Source organism: Pyrus communis, chromosome 14, assembly GCF_963583255.1.
Source record: "Pyrus communis chromosome 14, drPyrComm1.1, whole genome shotgun sequence".
Taxonomy (NCBI): Eukaryota; Viridiplantae; Streptophyta; class Magnoliopsida; order Rosales; family Rosaceae; genus Pyrus; species Pyrus communis.
The window spans coordinates 9,704,004-9,727,037 of NC_084816.1; the positions used below are offsets into that span (position 1 = coordinate 9,704,004).

A 23,034-nucleotide genomic window follows, 5' to 3' on the forward strand; every position below is an offset into this window, starting at 1 on the left:
CTGCTCCATAATATCTTTTTTTTCTTCATCAGTCCACGAATTCGGCAAAGCCTTCACACCGTTTAGCGTTTTAAAAAGCCCTTGTTGAACTAACAAAGCACTCATCTTCAATTGCTAAATACCAAAGCCATTGTCGTCGAACTTTTCAATATCAACTTCCACCGAAGACACAGAAGGCTTCATAGTGACTACCAAGCAAAGCCCAAGTCGAAACCTAGGCTCTGATACCACTTGTTGTACTTTTATGCGCAAACAGAAGCGAATTCTAACAAGTACCAATATCAACGTCAAGGAATTTCACTAAACAAACGGAGATTACAAAAGAGTGTTTAAACTCTCACAACCCAAATCCCACAAATTGACTCTCACCAAATTGCTACACAAAAGAGCCATATAAAATACATTAACCCTAAGGTCCTATTTATAGTGCATAGGACTTAGGTTACAATAAGAATCCTAATGGGAAGTACATACAAATCCTAATAAAATAGGTAATTAAAACAATCTCTCCACCAAGGAAAACAACTAAGAAGTCAAAATCCAAACCCAAATAGGACACCAAAACCAAATAAGTAACACAAACCTAATTTTTGCATCATCCTAATTTTGAGCCGTAAAACCCAACACCCACTTAGTAAAGTAATCAGTTACTACAATCATGAAGGTATGCCCCTTACTAGAAGCTGGATATATGTGTCCGACAAAGTTCATAGCCCATCTTCTAAAAGATCATGACTTTACTACTGGATTCAAAAGTACTGATGGTATGTGTTGGAGTGGTCCATGTCTTTGGCAATCTTCATATCCCTCAGCATAAGCTTTACAATCTTTCTCCATATTAGGCCAGAAGTAGCCATATCTTCTCAGTAACCACCTCATCTTCGCTCCTGCCTGATGTGCTCCACAGATGCCTTCATGCACCTTAACCATCACCCTTATTGATTCTTCCAAGCCCAAACATTTCAACAGCAATCCATTTGGGGTTTTCCTCAACAAAGTCATATCCCACATAAAAATTCTAGTTGCTTGTTGTCTGGTCTTCTTATTAGTGGGAAGAGAAGGGTCTTTCAAGTATTGGATGATGAATGTCCTTTAATCCTCTATCTCGAGCTCTTCAATCATCATAACCAAGCTGAATTCTCTTTCAAAGATAGAGAAGAGACTTCTCCTTTGAATCTCTATTCTCATCTCAGGTACTTCTTCTTCAACTTATGCTCCAAAAGCTGTCTGCGCCTTTTTATTGGCAATTAAGTTTGCTTATCTGGGAATATGGCTAATTACTACTTCATTACCCCAATATCCCAATAATTGAGTAGGTGTTAGGTAATATCCTACCATTGTGATGTGTCTACACTTGTACTCTTCATTCAGTTGATTAATTATCAGCTTAGAATCACCATATATTTTACTTCAGCTAGCCCTACCTCTATTAGGATTTCTAAGCTAATGATCAATGCTTCATACTCGGCTCTGTTAATGGTAGTGTCCTTATAATCTAACAGAAATGAGTAGCAATGTTGGACTCCCTTAGGGTCAATGATGACAACTCCAGCTCCTGCAACATGTTGTGTGCATAATCTATCTAAATACAACCTCCAATGAGTGATCCATAAGCTGGCTATCCTTTTTATTTCTTGTTGTATCCACACTCATCCTTGCCCGACTAAGCTTGGTTGGGCAGGATCCAAAGGGTAGACACCTTCAAGGTTCTAGGGATATTGATTAGCTTCTCTTCGGGCTTTTGGTGCTCAGCTAAGAAGTTTGCAATTGCTTGCCCCTTTACTACCCTCTGGGGTATATATTGGAAACTGAACTCTAGCAATGCTAGAATCCACTTCCCAATTCTTCCAGTTAGCATTGGCTTGCACATTATATACTTAATCACATCGGTCTTAACGATTATACGGATATGGCAAGGCAACATGTAGTGTCTCAATTTGCTGGCAGTGAAATATAATGCTAAGCATAATTTCTCAATCGGGGTATATCTTGTCTCCACCTCGGTAACAATCCTATTGAGGTAGTATACTGCTTGTTCCTTTCCCCCTTCATTATTCTGAGCCAACAGACTTCCTATTGATCTTTCAGAGGCTGATATATAAAGCTTTGAAGGCTTTCACCTTTAGAAAGGAATAAGCACTAGAGGAGGGGCTAAATAAGTGTTCACTTTATCAAAAGCCTCTTGATGTTAGGGGCCCCATTCAAACTTGTCTTGATTTTTTAATCTCAACAAATGAGTCAAATGCTGGATTTTGCCCGCAAGATTAACAATGAATCTTCTTAAAAAGTTAATCTTCCCCAGCAACCTTTGCAATTGCACTTTCCTAGTGGGTGCAGGTGACTCCATTATGCTTCTAGCCTTGTTCTTGTCCACTTCCACACCTTTCTAATGGACCAGGAATCCCAGAAAGTTGTTCGATCTCACTCCAAAGGCACATTTCCAAGGATTCATCTTCAGCTTGTTAGCTCTCATTTGCTTAAGGTTTTCCAAGTGCTGCTCTTCAATTTTAGACTTCACCATGATGTCATCAATGTACACGTCTATACTATGCCCAATCAAATCATGGAAAATAGCATTTATCGCCCTTTGATAAGTAGCACGAGCATTTTTTTAGCCCGAAGGGCATAACAACATATTCATAAGCTCTTATATGTCATGGGCGTCTGAATGTTGTCTTATGTATATCCTCTTTAGCCATTTTTATTTGATTATATCCAGCATTACCATCCATAAAGGATAATACTTTGTGTTTTGCAACTACATCAATGGATAGGTCAGCCATAGGCATATGGCATTCATCTTTGGGAATTGCTTCATTAATATTTCTATAATCCACACAACATCGAATGGCATTAGTTAAAACTTTTAATGCAGGTTTAATGTTAGATAACCATTCTACATATTTAACTGGTTTAATAAAGTCTGCCTTTACCAGCTTCTCAATTTCCTCCTTAACCTTTTCTTCTATTTCTTTTGACATCCTCCTTGGTGCCCGCTTTACAGGTTTGTACCCCTTCTTAATAGGCATTCTATGCTTTAATAAAATGGAGTCTAATCTTGGAATTTATGTATAATGCCATGCAAAACAGTTATTGAATTCATGCAAAAGATTAATTATTTTTGCCTAATCTTCTGCTTCCAGCAGGCCACTAAGTTGTATTGGCCTTATATCCTCCTCAGTTGCCAGGTTAATGGTTTCTAAAAGGTCTTGAACGTCTGGTGCTGGTTTATTGGGCTCTGTAGAAAAAAATTCTACCACCTTCGGAGTCTCGGACTCTTCCTCCAGTTGATCCAAGTCATATATACATTCTGCCATATGGATAGCTGCCTTCACTTTTTCTTCTTCCAAAATTTATCTTCCTTGATCATCTTTGGTGCCTAAAGTTCATTCTTCCCATTCTACCATTTCTTTGGCTGAGCTTTCCGTTATCTCTCTAATCTCTTTTCCATATTCCAGCAATCTTTTGATTAAAGACCTGATTACTACTACCTGGTCATTTCTCTTCTAGTCTGTGATCATTGGTGTTAGTGGGCAAGGACAATATGAGGCATGTCTCATTCCTCCTGAGTGAGAGAAAGTCCTTGTTCTAAGAGCTTTTGGGTCGTTACCTTGGAAAGGTGGTCATTCTAATTAGCTCCTGAACATTGCAGAATTCCAACATTAGGATTGTAGAAATTGGCTTCAGCAACATTGGCCATGGGAAGAAATGGCCGTGATTCGGCCTCCACTATTTCCCAAAATCCTTATATTGCAACAGTGGGTTCATGATACACAGCAACTTATAGGTGCAGGGTAGATGACACTGACAAACTCTGGTGTATCCAATCCCTTCCCAGCAAATCCCCATAAGTAGAGCTATTGTCTACTACAAAGAAAGCCATCATAATCTTCTTGGACCTTAAGTTTACTTCTAACGGCAGTATCCCATATGTTTTGGTGATGGCCCTAGAGAAACTAGACACTATGAGATCAATGGGAATAAGGTCATTTTCACATCTGCAAAACTTCTTTATTTGTTTAAGTGGCACTACATTAACCGTTGCCCTCATCGCGTCTAACAACATTCTTTTAAAAGAGGCCTTTTCCAAATGAGTTGTCACATGTATGAGCTTTAAATGGTTTACTAAGGCCAAACTCGGGCTTCTAAACACCATCTTATCAAAACAAACTTTCTTGGGCTCTTTTGGTCTGGTGTCGGGTATGTCTGTCAGGCTAGACTTCACCTACTAACCTCTTAAATGTTCACCAAGGCCATCATTGGCTCTTGTGCTAAATAATCATCTTTCATTACAGCTGGTTGATCTGGTTCTGCACAAAACATGAAGGATAATACATAGGTCATGTTGACATGAAAGTTGCTAGGCCCATGTACACCTTTCTTCTTCCCCCCAATCTGGCACATAAATTGATTCATCCAGGCTTGTGGTTTTTCATTCAACATCAACTCCAGTGCCTCTTCTACCCCTTCTGTCGGGCTCATATTGAAACTAAGTAAGGGCTCATGAGTTCCAAAAAGCATGCATTCTTGTGATATTATAGGTGCCCTTCTTTCAAATAACATGGTTCCAAAACGTATAGGCACTAGATTCCATCCTGGTATGGGTACCATGACCATGCTCTCTTGCATTCTTCCTAGTACTTTGTATTTGCTCGGATGAGGATTTGAGGGACATGTTATCTTCCTCATTCAGTCTTGTTGTTAGCTCTCTCCACCATTTTTGCTGCTCATCTAGCTAGGTTGTTTCTCCTCTCCTTGGGTAAACTTCTCAAATTTAATATTCTCAGGAATGTCTGAAATAACGGGGATCTTTAATGAGTTTATATGAGCTTTATGCTTTCTCTGCACCCTTCTTATCATGGATGCCCTCATTTCTCTTATAGGCGTTCCATCATTGCCTACTACATACCATTTTTCAGCCAAGTCGGGCTGAATTCACCTTGGTAGTTGGCAGTATTGAGCTCATGATCCTTCTTAGTCTCCCATGTCTCATGCCACTATGGCTGGTTGGTTAGGAGGCCTTAACCTCCATCCATCATGGTACATTTATCTCTTTATCCTCCATTTTTCAGAGGCTTCAAAGTCCCTGAACATTTTAGATAGATTTTTAGGCTCTGAATCCCCTCCCGACCTCTGGAACACATTCTTGGTATCCTCTTGCCTTATCTAAATAGCTTGAAGAACATTTCTGCGAGCATCTTGTTCTTCTTTCTCTTTCCTCTTGACCAACTCTTGATCAACAATGGCGCCTGGTACTGGTACCTCAAGCTCACATTCACATTGACAACTACTGCACAAGACTACTCATTTAACTACAACTGCTTGGGCCCTGTCGGGCAACCTTCTGCTGCCCATCTGTTGGCCTAACCACTTTTCTTCTTTCATCCTGGACAACCTTTCTTTTCCCCCTCTCGACCCAATTAAGATTTATCATGTTAATTAGGGCTTCAGGGAGTAGATCTATGTCAATCATCATGTTGGCCTAGGGTTTTTCTAGCAGCAGCTTCCCCTTAACCATAATAGCAACTCCACTGTTGCAAAGGCCCCCTAGGGCAAGTCACTATTGAATAGCCTCCAATGAACAGTAACTAACTTAATGAATAGTAACTGCCTTTTGCATCTCCACCCCTACACTAAATAGCCATGGTAATAGACAATAAAATATTAGTATTTTTTTTATAAAATAATACAAGATAATTTTATTTGTAATTTCGGATAAGATTTTTAATCATTCTCGTTGCACCACGTGTCATTATCTGAGAAGATAATTTTTTGTGATAGATTTCGATAAGATATTTATCCAATGTCATCGTACCACGTGTCGTTACCTTTTCAGAATCGTTGTGGTGTAAGGTAGAAGATAATGAGAAGGTACTTATAGAAAAGTAAAATCAATTTTTTTTTTAAAAATCTTTAAAAAAAATTTAGGATTTTTTTATTAATTTTTAACATTTTTTTATTAACTTAATTAATTTCTGCTGTTGGATTAAAAAAAAATTGAAATCCAACCCTCCAAATTATGCCACATGGCACAACGGTTGGATTTCAGATTTTTTTTATTGTTATTTTTTTAATTTATAAAGACAAATAACGTGGACCGTTAATCTCAAATCCAACGGATGAAATTAATGAAGGTTTAATTTTTTTTATTTTTACCGTTGGAAATCCAACGATCCACAAAAAGTAACCTTTGAAATCCAACGGACACGGAGCTGCCACGTGGCCTCCAACGATAACATTACACAGGCCTGTGACGCGGGCCCCAATGCTTGAAACATGTCGGGGACACGCCCTTATGTGCACATGTTATGCATGTGCCTGACTAAACAAATATTTAAAAATGGCTGATGTCGCCCTAACGTCAGCGTTGCATCACCCCCTATTGGGTTCTCGTGCAAGCGATTCTCGTCGGGCCTTTCGCTCGGGCCCCCTCCTGCGCAATCGCCCGCATGGGCTAGACACGATTGCTAGGGCTATTGCCCCTTGTTCTGGAGTCGGTCCATCGGGCTACTCCACATGGTGGAGTTGCTCTAAGGTCCTGAATCCAATCTCTGAACCATACACAATTAGCAATTGAGTGAATGAAAGTATAATGAACCTTGCAATACTTCTTTCCTCTAAGTTCTTCAGGTTTGGGCATCTTTTTAATGGCATCGAGCAAGATTACCCGAGCTTTCACCTTTTCCTCGTAGATATCTGCTACCTTGGTTAGGTCAAAAGAATATGATTGATACTTTGGAGGTTTAATAAGTACAAAACCTCCACCATTCATCACAATCTTCTGGTCCTTGATGGGTTGAACCAATCCTTTCACCATTAAAGGTTTGAAAAGAGTAATCATCTCTGCAGCACATAACTTTATCCCTTCTCCCAAGCTGTTATCAGTGTCTCCTAACTCTAGGCCTTCGAACTCTAGTTGATGGATTGAAGCTTTATTCTTATAAAAGGGGGTGTTTTAGAAGAGTTCTTCATTTGTTGTTCCTCACCACCTAATCAATTGATTTCCCTCATTTGAAAGCAACCAATCAAACTTCATCACCATCATTTACACCCACCAATCAAAAAACTCAACACTATCTTTCTTCTCTCTCTCCCCGAAAGCTCTCTCTCACTCTTTCACTCTGCAACTCTCTCAAACAGCACCAAAACCTCACAAACGTGACTTGAAAACCACACGATCGTGCTCCCCTTGAATCCACGAGCACAACCATACCCTCAGATCACGTTTTGACCGAGTTTTGGACGTCAAAATCGAAAGGTCCGACTCGACTCAGTTTTCCTCGACGAGTTACGAACGAGTTACAAGTTTTTAGGAAGTCTAAGGGCTTCCACTCAACTTCCCGAAGTCTTTAGTGAAGGTTTGAAGAAGAAACAACCTCGAAACACAAGGTTTCGAGAAGTCGGAGTTTAACCCGAACCTTTTGAGCCATTTTCAGGCCACCTCCGTCCACTTTTTGGACTTCCAAAAGGTACAATCATGTTCTACTCTTCATAAGCTTCATTTCCATCTAAATTTTGTGAAAACTGATTGAGAAATGAAAAAGATATGAAGGTTTGAATTTTTCCACAGTTTCTAGTGAAACCAGATGACAGTCGGCAGCAGCGAATGACGGCGACTGGCGAGGCTCGCTGAAGAGGATGACGGTATATTCAATGAAAGTTGACGAAAAATTCTAATGGTGTCAGGTAACGCCGTTAACTTCTATTAGTATTTAACAGAATATTTCGTTAATTTTGATGGAATATTCCTGACGAACGTCAGGGTTTGGCCTACGCGTGGTGGAACGTCCAGCCTCTAATTGGCTTTTTGTCAATTTGTGTAGGTCCGTGACATCGAGTAAATCGTTTTCATATATTCAAACCCTTTATTTCAGCAAACTAAGGAGGTTTTATTTAATTTTTCGTATATGTGTTATTAAACTAATTGAATTAGTAATTTCATGTATAGGGGAGACTTACATGGACAAGCGAGATTAGGGGGTTACAATTCATCGACATAGCAATGAGTAGGCATTTTTGTTTTCATATATATATAAACTATATAGTTTCCACAAATGCCTTTAAATTGATTTATGCATACTATGCCATGATTTATTTATTTTAAAAATGTTGTTATGCCATTGAGACTTACATACTGTCATGGCATATTCATATGCATTTTATCTGCTCATAAATATTGTACTGTTGTGAAATGCTAAATAATCCTACAGGATGCGTTAAAATCATTGATTCATTATGGCATGCATATATTCATGTACTGCTCATCATTGCTGCACCCCGGTGTTTGTGCTCCCACCCCGGGCCAAGGCCAGTCCTTCACGTGATGTTCACCTCCCACACCGCACGCTCGCTTTGGATCCAAGTAGCTGCTAGCCCTGTTGTACAAGTCGCATTAGGCGACTCCGACTTGTAGGTGATCCGTGCATAGCGCTAGTATTCACTTGATCGTAGAACTATAACGTATATTATTACACCTAGCCCTGTGGTATAGGTCGCAGTAGGCGACTCCGACTCGTGTGTTAGTATAGACTGATGAGCAATAGGTGCAGTCGTACAGGTCACATTAGGTGACTCCGACTTTCGTGCTAGTATTAGATTATTGAGCACATGATTATATTTATATTGCTGATGAGACTTTGAGCTGTGGCATACTTCTGGTTTTACCGTTAGCATGCATTTGATTTCATACTTATACGTAGTATGATTTTCTGGAAACTATACATGTTTTACAGCGAGGGGTTAGTATGTTCAGAAAATAAATGGATTTTACAAATCTTGATTTTTTGTGCCCACTCACCCTTCTGTTTTTCTTCCCTCCAGGTTTTAGTAGCTGAGCTTTCATATCGACAAGGACTCATGGAAAATCTCAGTATAAGTGGTTATCTCTGAAGGTATAATTCTCAATCCACTCTATTGTACTTTACTTATACTCTGACGTCACGTGTGAAATGTTTTCATTCCTGCTCACCAGTGTACTCTTGTATTTAGGCACTTTTAGGTTTAAATTTATTCACATTTTCCACATCACTACACTTTATGGCTTCGTCACCTTCCAGGTGTCGGCTAGCACAGCTCGATTCGGAGTCCTAGTGAACATTCCGGGTCATGGTGTGTCATGCTTTGGTATTTTTAGGAAAAATCAAATTACATTAAAAAATTCATAATGAGTAGTCAAAGTTGACACCTATGACCGTTTACTATTGAAAGGTAAAAAATTACCAAACTGACCTTTTTCTTACCGGGTTGAAACGGGTTACCCGCATGTAGATTATTGACGAATGACCCGATAACGATCCGAATAGTTAACGTGTCAACTCACAACTTGCTATTTTCGTATCGTTTCATGTCGAGTTAATGGATTGTGCTTGAAAATTCTAGGTTGTAGTCTCACATGACAAAGTCAGACTAACTATCACTCTTTTCTTTTTTGTTCTTTTTTTGGTTTTTTAAGTCTTTTACTTTTTGTGATATGTGGTGCAGCATCAAAATTAAAACATTGTTCTTATTAGAAATTTGATTTCTAATTAACTTTAATTTATTCTTGTTATGTAGAAAATGGTTAACGGTGGTCGAGTGGATTTCTGGGCTTGTGTCAATTTCTCCCGATTAGACCCAAGTTTTTGTTGAAGATCAACACCAGTCTAATTGGTGTTTGTGTTGAAGTGTAATCTTGCCTTGGCCCAAGATGGATCCAGCTCATGGACAAAGAAAGATCCACACACATGCTAGAAAATTCTAGCAAAGTTCAAGTTGGTGGAAGAGTCTAGAAGAATGGTGAGGTTTTCACCAACATGCAAGATTAGTGTAGATAATTCTAGCTTAGGAAGTTAGTGGAATTATCTAGATATCTCTAGCATGATGTTTCCATGCTTCTCCAAGGTTTCATCTATGCCTATAAAAGGAGAAGGCATCCACACCATTTGTATCAATTAAGAAGACTAAGTGAGAGTGAGAAGTAGGAGTAGTCTTGTGAGGAGTGTGGGTGGTCTAGAGTGTGTCTCTAGAAAGAGTGAGTGTCATAGCTTCAAAGAGTGTGCTTGAGAGTTTGTGTGTTGTAATATTTTGTGTGTGTAATATAAGTAATTTGTTTGCTTGTGTTGTTTTTCCAACACTTGTGTTAGAGTTGTGTATTCTAATTTTTTTTCCCCCAACAGTTTTAACTTCCAATTTTGTTATGATTTGGTCAATATGTGCAACAGCAAGGGAGTGGTACGACTCCCTTTTTTAACTCTCTCATCTTTTTGCATTGAATTGTTGTTCATTTCCTAACCAAATCTTTTATCTTTCTAGCATTTCCATCCGCAATGTTTAATTCCTCATCAATCAGCTCATCCTGCGCAAATCGAGAGGGTACTTAGGGATATTCATAAGATGTCTAGCAAGAACTTTGAAGAAATTGGACACAAGGGAGAGCCTCTTCAGTTGGTAATTATCATTTTGCCTGATGTCACTCCATCATATGGTGAGTGGCAATCGAAGAACATTGTATTTCAAGAAAATCATGTTTAAAATCTGACATATGCTTTCAGGTATGATAAAACGAATCTGTGAAACTGAGTTAGGAATCGTATCTCGGTGCTGTTGGCCTAGGTCAGCATCAAAGCTCGGTAAACAATACGTAGAAAATTTGTCACTCAAGATAAATGTGAAGGTTCCTTTTTTTGTATTCTCCGCCACATTACTTATTGTGTTTGTTCTTTATGTATTGTCTCTCACATTACTTACTGTCTTATATTAGCATTGATATATTGAGACAACTTTTAAAACTGTTGTAGGTTGGCGGAAGGAACACTGTTCTAACAGACGCCATTCAAAGAAGGATTCCTCTGGTTAGCGACAATCTCACAATCATCTTTGGTGCGGGTGTTACGCATCCGCCACCTGGGGTGGACAGCAGTCCGTCAATTGCAGCTGTAAGTTTCGGTCTCCTATTTTGATTTCATTTTAATTAAAAATGCATAATGTGTTAACCTATTAATTTATTCCACCAAGTGGTGGCGTCCATGGATTGGCCATATCACTAAGTACCGAAGAATTGTTTCTACACAGGCTTACCGTGAAGAAATAATTCAAGATCTTTATAGTGTTAAAGAGGACCCTGACAGGGGTCGGGTTGGTGGAGGAAGGATCATGTAATTGGGTCAAGATGCACCTTCTTTTGTTATTGTTCTATTTTTATATTTTTTTAAATAATAGTTGTGCGTATATTTTCTTACCATGATTATTTTCATTATGTTAGGGAGCATTTCAGTGCATTTTGACAAGCAACTGGCCGAAAACCAGAGAGAATGATCTTCTTCGGATAATACTTGTTTTTGCTGTGGTCAAGGAAAATGACACAACATTGCCAAATGCTAATATTTGTTTTGATGTTGACTCGACAGATATGGAGTTGGTGAAGGGCAATTTAGTCAAGTTCTACTGTATGAAATGGATGCTATAAGAAAGGTATGCTGATAATTGTAGAATTATTTTGTTATTGTTTAGATCACTAATCACTACTTAATTATTTAATTTGATCAAGTAGTTAGTAAATTATTTTTAAGATAAGTGATTTTATCTAATATGTGTCACTAATTTGTCAGGCTTGTCTACCACCATATAGTTATGTTGTGGTGCAGAAAACGTGCCATACTCGCCTGTTCCCTACTGATCATCAGAAGACTGATAAGAGTGGCAATATTCAACCAGGTTACAGATTTAGATGCATTGAGATATATTAATTTTGATGCTTTTTTTTGCGCATTGACTCTCTCTTTACGTTGTCTAGGCACTGTCGTTGACACTCAGATTTGTCATCCGACGGAGTTTGACTTCTATCTCAACAGCCATGCTGGCATTCAGGTACTATTTGTATTGTTCATCTATATATACGCCAGTTGTGTTTTTGCAGGAGTTTGCTTGCCCTCTTCTGAGGATTTATGTGTTCTATTTACTGCTAAATATGATGACATTTTCTGCTGTGCTAAAGTTTGAACGGTTATCTTGTGTTCATGTAGGGAACTAGCAGGCCCGCACATTACCATGTCCTGTATGATGAGAACAGATTCACCCCAGATGCCTTGCAAATGCTAACGAACAACCTATGCTACACGTATGCAAACAACAATTTCATTTCTCTCTCAGGCTTTTGCACTTGTACGATGCCAGTTTGAAGATAACATTTTGTTTGCTGATATTCTAATCATATGGCATGTGATTTTTCAGGTATGCAAGGTGCACTCGCTCAGTTTCCATTGGTACGTACTTGACTTGGATTCGTATCTGTTTTCTGAAATTATGGTTTTTCCTGATTGCACCACTGATGTTTATGTTCTTTCATGTAGTTCCTCCTGCATACTATGCGCATTTGGCTGCCCTCCGTGCACGATACTACATTGGGGACGAGTATTCTGATGGAGATTCTACTACGGGACCTACAGCTGGGGTTGCTGGTGGTGCGAGGTTCCGTGACCTTTCGGAGATTAAGGAAAATGTGAAAGAAGTCATGTTCTACTGCTGAATCAGTCTTGAGGTCCACTTTGTCGCTGGTGAGCGGTTAGTTTCTAGTAGTGGTGTTTTGTCGAGGCTGCATGAACTAAATTTGCAAGACTCTAGTTTTATATCGTCTCGAAGATCGACGTCTAAATCACTCGCTCATCCGTGATGGTTTTAGTGATTAGTTTTTTAATTATTTATTGTGTGGTGTTTATTAATGCATTAATTATTGATCTTAAAAATTTATATTAATTTATTTCTTCTTTTATAAATGGGTCTTACAAATATCGTTTATAACAAAAATCATCCAGTTGAAGAAGAGAAAATCTGACATTGTCACGTCAGTTATCAAATTAATATTTGACATCTATCTTTTGACATCCTCCATTAGAGATGCTCTAAGATGCCGGAATGAACATACAAGTATGACCCTGCATTGATACCGTAAGAAACCCATTTTTTATCGTACAAATTGATTCAAAGGAGTTTTATCCAAACCCTTTTTTGATTGTATAAATTGATTCAAAAGAGTTTTATCCAAAATTTCGCGTTCTCTTATTTCCCCACAAACTACTTTACCATATGTAATACGGTATTTTTTCTTTATAAAAGATTTTATTAATTTATTTTCATTTTTAGCCGATCATATCATTAACGAATTGTATCTGAACTTTTTGCAAGGCGAGAATCGTGAGTAAGAGCACCTCTAATGGGAGATGCAAAGATAAAATGGTCATGTTACATTTCTTGTTGGGCAGAAAGCCCTCTAATGACGGGTAAAATTTCTATCTTGGATGGAAATAGAATCCCAATAAAATTTGTAGATCAAATTCTTATAGACTTTGTATTATTTGTAAGGTAAAAAAAAGAGTATCATGATTAGTATAAATAAAGGTACAAGGCCATGAAGTGAACATATAATTCTCATACACCTATGCTCTTCTCTCTCTTTGACGTCCTTCTCTCTATCACCTCTGTCAAAGTTCTTTTTTTCCAAACTAATGATATTATCTACAATAAGGGAAAAATGTGGGTTTAGCCTCATAATAGTTTAGCAATAATGTAGTTCAAATTCACCTTTGGCAAGAATTGAACCTAAGACCTCTCGCTTACGAGTAAAAATGAATACCACTAAACCGTAGTACTAAATGACATCACCTCTGTCAAAGTTAGTTTTACAATATTTTCAAAATAATAAGACAAAACCAAAAAAAAGAGCCAATTAGCATATTCATTAGGGTGTGCTAAGGGGGCCAGTTTTTATAATTACACCTCCATAAAGTTCTTTAGTGTAACAAGATTAGTTTTCTCCGAACATTAATAACTTAATAGTCGAGACTTTACAATCTCCATTACAAAAGCCCGTTTAAACAGAAAATTTGCAATTAATAACACACTTTTATTAATAATTACTAGTATATGCCCACATACAAAGTGTGTAAGAGAGTTTTTTTTTTTTTGTTTTTAAAATGAAAGGAGAGAGGAAGAGAGTGACAGTAAACGTGGGAGTGGGGAGAGAGGGAGAGGTTTATTTTTTATCTTTCTTTAAAAAAAAATGGAGATGTTAAAATCACCTGTAGATTAGGTTTAAACAGAAAATAACAAAATTTTATTTTGTGAAATTACATTTATAACCCTAACTATTTTGTTGTGATAAAAGATTAAATAATCTTTTACCCTCTTTTAATGGACAAAAAAAGATATTAATATGTAGTTTAGATTAGCTGCCTAACCAAACAATTTAAGATGAATCTGATCATAAAATCAATCGTCTCATAAATTCCAATCCCAAAAACCAAATTCCAACAAAATCAAATTATTTATGGGATGTCACTGGTCCTGATTTTTTTTTTAATATTCTTGCTGAAGATGTAAACATTAATATTAGAATTTAATAACGTCTATCTTTTGACCAAATAAATAAATAAATTATTAGGTCGTTAAATTAAATTAAAACTTCCAAACAAAAATAAAAAGTCCTCTGTGCCCTTCTCATTATTTTCTCAACTGCCCAATTAACCACCTAACCACGTGACTTAACCCTTTTTTTTTTTTTTTTTAACAAACAATATTATCTACACTAAGAAACGTTACTTAACCGTTTTAGAGCATAATTAAAAAAAAACATTAAAAATAATAATAATAAAAAATAAAAAATAAAGATCCACGGCATAATTCTAAAAATCATTTGGCTACTCACGCGGCGGTCTGGTGAAGAAATCAGAAGTCAATTTCTATTGATTTTGCTCTCGCTTTCAACCCAAAAGCCCTTACTTCCCTTTTGCATGTCTTTAATTTCTTTCCGATTCTGTATAAACAACATGCAAACGCACACCTACTCTCACTCTGCTCTCTTCACACACTAAACTCTCCTCCCTCTCTCTTTCTCTCAATAAACCGAACCTCCAGAGACGTTATGCCTCAACGTGACCGCGGCCGTTAGAATTGGGTACAGTTTGATTCAGTGCGGTTTTAGAGTAAAAGCGAAATCAAAATTTATTTTGTTCAGTACGATTTTTGGGTGAGAACCGAAATGAAACCAAACTATTTAGTTTTGGTTTGGTTTGGTTTGATTTCAAACAGTTTTGGTTTTGATTTGTGCCTCACTTGTAGGCCCGTTAAAAATTGTCATTAATACAAGTATTCAACATTCAAACAAACTCAAAAGTTCAAAACCTAATCTTTTACAAACTAAATGCTTTTTATGCCATTAATGCAAATCCAATTGAAAGAAGAAAAAAAATATATATATTTCATGATGATCATCATACTAAAACTCAACTTGAAACAAGTTCAACATCAAAATACCTTATAGTACAATCAAAATGTTAGTGCAAAATTGGCAATTCTTAACAAAACCCCTAACCTTGTAATGACTTTTCCATTGTAACTCTTTTAATCTAAATTTGTCTCTCGTACTCCTGATCATAAAAATGGCAAACGTTTCAGAGACATCCACTCAAATAAGTTTGGCATGCATATGCATTCACATAGTATAGGTTTATGTTCACTGGGCTGTTTAGCTTTAAGTTTAACAATTGAGCTTTGGACTTTACATGTTAATTAATTTGTTACGTTAATTAAGACTTCATTTTGCTTAATTAAAGACCCACCTAATTATATAAAATTTATTTGAAGCGAGATGCTATGCATTTAAAGAAAAACTTCTATGAAAATGACTTGAGCTAAGTCTATTTTAATAAAAAATTATGTTATAACCTTATTTAATGAAAAAAAACTTAAATTGTAATGAAAAACTCTTAAATTTTAATAAAAATGATAAAAGAACTTAAATTTTAATGAAAAAGACATAATTTTAATATTAAAAAAAAAATTAAAATAATCTGACGCGTGGACCTATGAGTCCTCATACAAACTGTTTATGAAACTTAACTGTACTACACTGTTTATGAAACTTAATGGTACTAACTTTTTATGAAACTTACTGCACTGTTTATGAAACTTATGATATTGTTTATGAACCTACTACACTATTTATGAAACTTAACGATACTACATTGTTTATGAAACTTAACGGTACTACATTGTTTATGAAATTTAACGGTACTACATTCTTGTCTCTCCCCTACTTGAATTTTTTTGGCACATTCTCACCTTCCAAACACATTTTCTTCTTCTAATTTTCTTCGATACTCATCAAATTTTCTCTGTATCTCTTCAATTTCTTAACTTTCTACACTAATTACTTAACTTTCTTCTACTGTCCGCCCATATGCAGCTTCCTTTTCTCCTCCACCTACAATTTCACCTTCTCCCTTTGCAGGATAAAAAAATAACGCAAATGAAATCAATAAAATCTAATGAACCCACATATATGAGCCCAGATCGTACCCCCGCTTCATGTCCTTCAATTTCAGAAGCATCTCAAGTCTTCAATCATTTCAATATCTGTGTGAACTTAAAAATGCTAAATTTTGGTTACCATACAATTTCCAAAGCATCTCACGGCGCTGGTGGTTTTGTGGATGGAAAATGCTGGGAACATTGCATTCGTCTCAATGGTGCATCATGTAAATCAAACTTGTAGGTATAAAAGCTAGTGGCTTGGTAAATAAAGTTGCACAAGGTACTCTTTAGTGCTTCATATGTTCATAATATATAATAGATACTAGGGTGTGCGTGTGTGTGTGTGTATATATATATATATGTATGTATATATATATATATATATTAATTACAAATATAGAGGTAAGTGTTGTAAAATAGATATTGGAGTAGCCATGATTGGAGTTGCTCGGGCAAGGCAATTTTTGGACCCCAATTGATGAATACTAGAAAAAGAAGCAGTCGGAAGATATAGAGACTACAGGCACGCTTGATAATTTTTTTTTTTTTTTTTCCTCTTGTCCTTATCATTAAATAAAGTTATTAGATAATTTTTTGTTAAAATTCAAAGTTTTGAAGCCTTGTTCATTAATTTTCCTTTTAAAATGTGGATTTTCAAATGCTCTTCAGTTTTATCTCTTCACTTCTTGTGGCCGCATAATTTAAGCATTGTGCATTAAGGATGATGTGTTCTACTGCTGAAATATAGGCAGTGTGGGTGTTTCTTCTCTTTGGGGAAAAGAGGAAGATTACAACATTACTTCCTTTTCCATGTTCGGGGAGTTCATGGTTGGGATTGTTTCTCCTCCCTTGGGAAGAGAGGAGGAAAAACAATCCCGGCCTTGAAGTTTCTCCTCCTTTGGAAAAAGAGGAGGAAAACAGACCCTCTAGCAAATCACCAGAAACTTGAAAAAATGGGACAGCAGGGGGAAGTAGATCAATTTTCCTCCGAGCTCCTACAGGTCCAATGGTCCGCTGTCACAGAGCTTAAACTGTTGGATCAAATCTGGGTAAGGGACTCTTTTGAGGAGCCGGGTGGAAATAGGGGGATGTTACGGCTGCTCCGACAGCGGCTATATGAATGATTTCACGAGGCCAGATAGGCTTAAATTCTAAGGGAGCTACGGAATTTTTTCATGTAGGCCGGGTAACAGGAAGGTGTAAGCCTGTATGCAGATGCTAGAGTAACAATTGGTTGTGTAGCGAGGTTCACCTGCACGATGCCATAGATACGAAGAGCTAGCTTTGCTACCTGAAAAGTCTTACTTCCTTGCGCATAAAACTCGCAAACAGATGAGCACAATTGATAAGCACTGTCAAAGAACTGAATATCACATGTTAAAGCAAATGTGAGGGATCACTCCTTGCGAAAATAAATCTAGCATTTAGTTAACATTAGCTCCTTAAAAATCTAGTTTCAAACATCTTGATAAGATTCTAGGTAATTACAATTCACTTCATAATAATTGTAAAAAGAATAAAAACGCGAATCTGTGCCAAAGCATATACCGGTGCAAATAAGGAATGACATGAAGGAAGTTTCGTATAAACTACTATCCCATTGAACCAATTACATGTAAATGTATTTTACAACCTATCGGGAGGGTAACTTGTAAAATTCTACATGTTTGATGAAAACAATCTCAGAAGAAACACAAACCGATGAATATAAACCAGCAAGATCAGAGATATACAGTGGTAAAAAGAATGATATGATAACCCCAGATATTGGAAGCGTATGCTATAAAAACAAGTTTCCTTGTATAGTTATGATAAACAAAACGAAAGCCAACATGCATGCTGGTATCAGCTCGTAGCGATCATTATGCAAAGAACTGCTGTCACTTAGCTGTCCTGCATTGACATATTCACTTTTTCCAGTTCTACCCGTTGCAGAAACATTAACTGACGTTGAACCTAATAAAGATGATACAACGGGTCAAAGTTTAGCGCTGGGTCTGCTTTATTAACTCACAGCTTCGAGAGTAAGTGCAAAAAAGATATGAATGAATGATTGCATAAATCAGGTAGGATACGGAAACTTACAGTCATAGTTAGTCCATCCAATTCGTTGACCACCCAAATCATAGACAACAATCTTGTCTTTTAGCACAAGGTCTGGCAAGGGGAATATCACATTAAGAAAAACTCTTAAACATACATCCAACCACAGAATTCACGATAAGAGAGTATAAACTTTCAAAGTACAGAATCCACAAAATTAATTAGTCGACAAAAAGTTTCCAGTTTGGTGTCTATACCTCCTAAAATCGTTATCCCTGAACCTTGAATTTTTTGAAGACCAATGCACCACCTTGCAGCACCACTCTGTAACAAGAAGTTTACCCATCTCAAATAATGATTCAGACAGCAAGACTATAGCTTTACATAAGGTATAAATAAAGGACAAGCAGTGTATGGACAGTGTAAATCTTATAGCTCAAAACCATTTCTACTTTCCAATATTTACTCGTTCTAAATGCTAGTGAGTGGAGAGAAACTGTTAATGAATGAAATGTTGAAGGAAATGAAGCAGGATGTATACTGAAGAATAGCCAAGGAAGACATATGCAAATGGAAAATCCATCACATAGACTGTCCACTAGAAGAAGCAGATGCATTTCACTTTATTCATCAGTATTGTGAGAAAACAAAATGTCCGTGCAAGTTCTTAGTAACTGAAATATCTAAAAAGAAAACTTACAGCAGAAGTCTGCTGTATGAGGTAGTCCTGAGGTCTCAAAATCATGGATGCACCACCAGCAAAGTTAAAACTAACTTGAGGAAATATATCACTGACACTGAACACAAAATACACATACATGTTAGAGAAAACCATTACAAAACAGAAAGCACAAAATGAGAAAAGAATGGAGATGACAGATTCAGAAAGTTTACCTTGAGGTGACCAAATAACATTGATTTCCATTGGAAACAACAGGGCTCACAGATTGTGAAACAGAAGTTGTTATCTGCATGGCAAGGAAAAATATTATTGAAAATTTTCTAGCTTTATTTACCCGAACTTTGTGAAATTCAATACTCAGTGTCATCACCATAAACATTGACTAGCGTAACACATCAAAGAGCATGATGTTTCCATTTATTTCTCCCGAAGCACCAGAATGATGTCCAAAACAGACTAATTATGGGAAATCACATAAGTGAGACTTACAGCAGTGATAAAAGGGCCATACGCTTCGGCTGCGAGGTATGCCAAAGTTGTACCAGAGTCGACTATAGTTCCTCGGTTGCTTGATGTTGCAAACACTGCGGAATCAATGGGTAATATCTGCCCGTTGACAGAAATGCTCTGCAGATTCAAATTATAATGAGGCCTGAAATATTAAATGTCCAAATGGTTAGTCAAAAACACATTAGTGAGGTTTATGTTATTCATTCTCAGGAATATAGCAGGAAACAAAAATGAAAAAGAATAAGTCCCTAATATTTGACATATCAGAATGGAGCAACGTGTTAAATTTTTCGTTTAGAAGTACATGCAGGAATAATTAATTTTTAAAGGATTCCAAATGGTCAAGTGAACTGCCCTTTTGTTCACAAGGCTCTATTTTTCCATGCCAAAACAATATTCTGAAGGTGATTTATTTGTGTTAACAAAACTGTTTGGTTTTAGGTAAACCATAATATGCTATAATGGAGTCAGATTACTATTGTGAAATAACAGAAGGCCACAAAATATTTTTAGCTTCGGGGTGATATTGTAAGATGTGCAGTGGAATTACAGAAAGGAACGTACTGTGAGGGGACAAGCGGGCTATAGACTATATTTGGTTCCAGAATCTCGCCGATAACCAATATACCTCCCCCAGTATCGTCTCCCCTCAAGCAGTGGGAGAAGACACTTGGTGCTACTCCTTGTGAAGACAACTGAGAGATGACAGACATACCCTGTTGGCCAAACCCAAAGATCCCATCAACAGCTCGGTCTGACTTTGTCAAGTCTCCAGTCTGCAAGGTGCTACACCTGTTTTCACCATCCTAGAGAATGACTTTCAAGATTCAAGAAAAATGCACAAAAGAGTACAATTCAATTATTTAACTTGGAAAGGCCCATTATAACTCACCCAAAGACAACATTAGCTGAAGAATTTTGGGTCATGGAACCCTCAAGAATCGTCTCAAGGTGCAATAAGTCTGATACGTAATAGCCTGATGTCCCACTGCCGTCTCCATACTGGAAGGTGTACGAACACTGGTTATTCTGTGTGGAACAAACAGAATCCGATTGAGATCCAAGACTGCACCTTCGATCTGAGCAAGAAATGAATTGTGACGTTGATGAACTTCCAGGATCAAACAAATTGATCTGAATCTGTATGAGTTACAAGCAACCATTTCAAAAACTGTAGCAGAATATGGCTCCTAAGCTTTCAAAAACTCGAAAAAAAAAATTGAAACCATGATAGGAATGTTGAAAGTAAGGAAATGCGAGTTTACCGGGAGCCCACTTGTTTCAGGGCAACCGTTGCAGGAACCGCAACTGACCCACAAAACATCACTTCCGGTATCAATCTGCACATAATAATCTCTTGGAGGAGATCCCAATTGCAGCTTTGTATAATAAAGCCTAAAAAGGGAAATAAATTCCGAGAAAAAACAACAGAATTAGTAACAATTCTCCAAAGCCTTCGATGATAAATACCCATTACTGCTAAGAACATAGAATTTTAGAGAAAAAAATCAAAGCAGAAGAAAACAATTAAGAAAATCAGCATTAAACTTATACAGCTTTTAAAGAAACAAATAAAGAAATAAGAGATGGTTTACAAATAACCACAGCGGGGAACTAATTGTTACTTATAAGGAAAGAAACCCAACTTAAAAATGCAACCCATTATCCACAAAATCAAATCAAATCAAACACACAAACCAATCCATAAATTAGAGAAAACCCACATCAAAAACCCATTAAAAGTGCCAAAGGAGGAGACCAAATTACCCAACGCGGAAGGGGTTGTAAGTTCCCTCAACAGGGAAATCAGCGACGCCATTGGAGGACTGAAGCCTCCTCCCATGCCGGACTCTGTCCCGGGCTCTGAGTTGGCTCAGGTCCACTCGGTGGTTCGAAGGAAAAGCTCTCTCGAGGGTGAGGGTGGCCGGAAAACTGCACAGAACCACGGCCGCCGACATCAGAATGGCTCCGGCGATGAGAATCCCGGCGGGAAGGCCCATTACGGTGGGAACAACTAGAATTTGTATCAAAACCCAAGATTTAATCAGGAGCTCTCAGAGCTTCCAATTCTAACCGCAGACAAATAGAGAACAAGGAAAGAAAGTATAATCCGTGTGCGTTTTTGAGAAATAAAAGGAAGGAAAGAAAGAGTCTTGAGAGAGAAAGCAAGAGATAGAGAGAGACAGAGAGATGGCAATTGACGTGAGAGAGAGAGAGAGAGGAGAAGTTTCGAAAACGTGGAAATGGTAAATAATTTATTTAAATATTTGTTTGTTTGTATTGTTTTATTAATTGCGGTAAACTTTTACTTTTCAAAGGTACAAAATCTCGAGTTTGCGGTGTGACACAAGTGGTGATCTTCCGTGCTTCTTCCGGGTTTTGGTGAACTACAAAAACATGCACATGCGCATGCGCCTACGTTCATCATCTTTTTTCTTTCTCTTACTTTGCAAGTAATATATTGGGAGAGACCCAAACAACCATTGCATTTTACAGTGCAAGGTATCTGTAGCCTGCCGACATGATCCGCCACCATTCTCACCTTCGTCTCCTCCTAGTTTTTGTACACGTCAACCGAACCTCCCTCGAAAGCTTATCTTCACCACCATCCAACCCAATCTGTTACATGTAGTGTTTAAAATATCAGTAGCAGTGAAAACATTGATATGTAAATTTGTAGAAATATTGATAAATATATCATATTGATATCGATTATCTTCGATAGAAATAATGAAAGTTGGCTCCAAAATGTGGAAATTTGAAATGAAATTTTATGGAATGTCCTATAGCAGTTTGTCGATATTTAATCGATATGTCAATTTTAGCTGAAATTTAAGAATTTTTGGGATATGGACTTCACCTCACCATTTCTGGGATATGGTCATTTTTTCTGTAATGTCTTCACTTTTTAACCTCCTCCTCCTTAATATCACATAAATATGTAATTTCATCAATGATTTGTGTATCCAACCTCACTATCTCTTTAACACGCATCCATGACTACTAGGAGTGTGGTGAGGGAGTGTGATTAGAGATGAATATTTCTAACTTTTGTCTACATTTTAGGTACAGCAGACTCCTTTAAGGAACCATTAGAAATGTTCTTCGAAAAGAGCCAATTAAGTTCCATTATCTTTTTGAAATGGCATGTAGTCCATTTTTTGTGAACTTTAGCGGAACCCAATGCACAATTATTTCACATTTTACCTTACATGGTCGGTTTTTAAAGCTAAAGGTAGCCCACGTTTGGCAATATATCTCCTCATCAATTAATTGTTAAAAGGACAAAAAGTAGGATTCTTCTTTTTCCTTTTTACTCAAATGACTAATCTACCCCCATAAGTTTTATTAGGGTGTTCTTTTCTTTTTCTTTTTTGTTTGATTGTTAGTGGTATTAGGGAAGGAATCCTCTCATGATCTTTTCCACCTAATCTTCCTCATCAAACAATCTGGATCTTTGAAATTTGATTCAAAGATTAAAAACACAGGCCCACTCTAAAAGTTATAATAACGAC

General features: G+C 37.2%; 1 protein-coding gene across 1 annotated transcript; it reads right to left on the bottom strand.

The window, feature by feature from the left end:
* Positions 1-17,687: 17,687 nt before the first annotated feature.
* On the bottom strand, positions 17,688-21,710 carry LOC137715833 (aspartic proteinase 36-like). Its single transcript, XM_068455181.1, has 10 exons — positions 21,287-21,710; positions 20,785-20,914; positions 20,412-20,659; positions 20,084-20,311; positions 19,499-19,661; positions 19,222-19,295; positions 19,028-19,124; positions 18,585-18,651; positions 18,370-18,441; positions 17,688-18,240 (listed from the first exon to the last, which is right to left on the bottom strand). The coding sequence occupies exons 1-10, from the start codon at positions 21,517-21,519 to the stop codon at positions 18,065-18,067; spliced, it is 1,488 nt and encodes a 495-aa protein (XP_068311282.1). The 5' UTR covers positions 21,520-21,710; the 3' UTR covers positions 17,688-18,064.
* Positions 21,711-23,034: the final 1,324 nt, after the last annotated feature.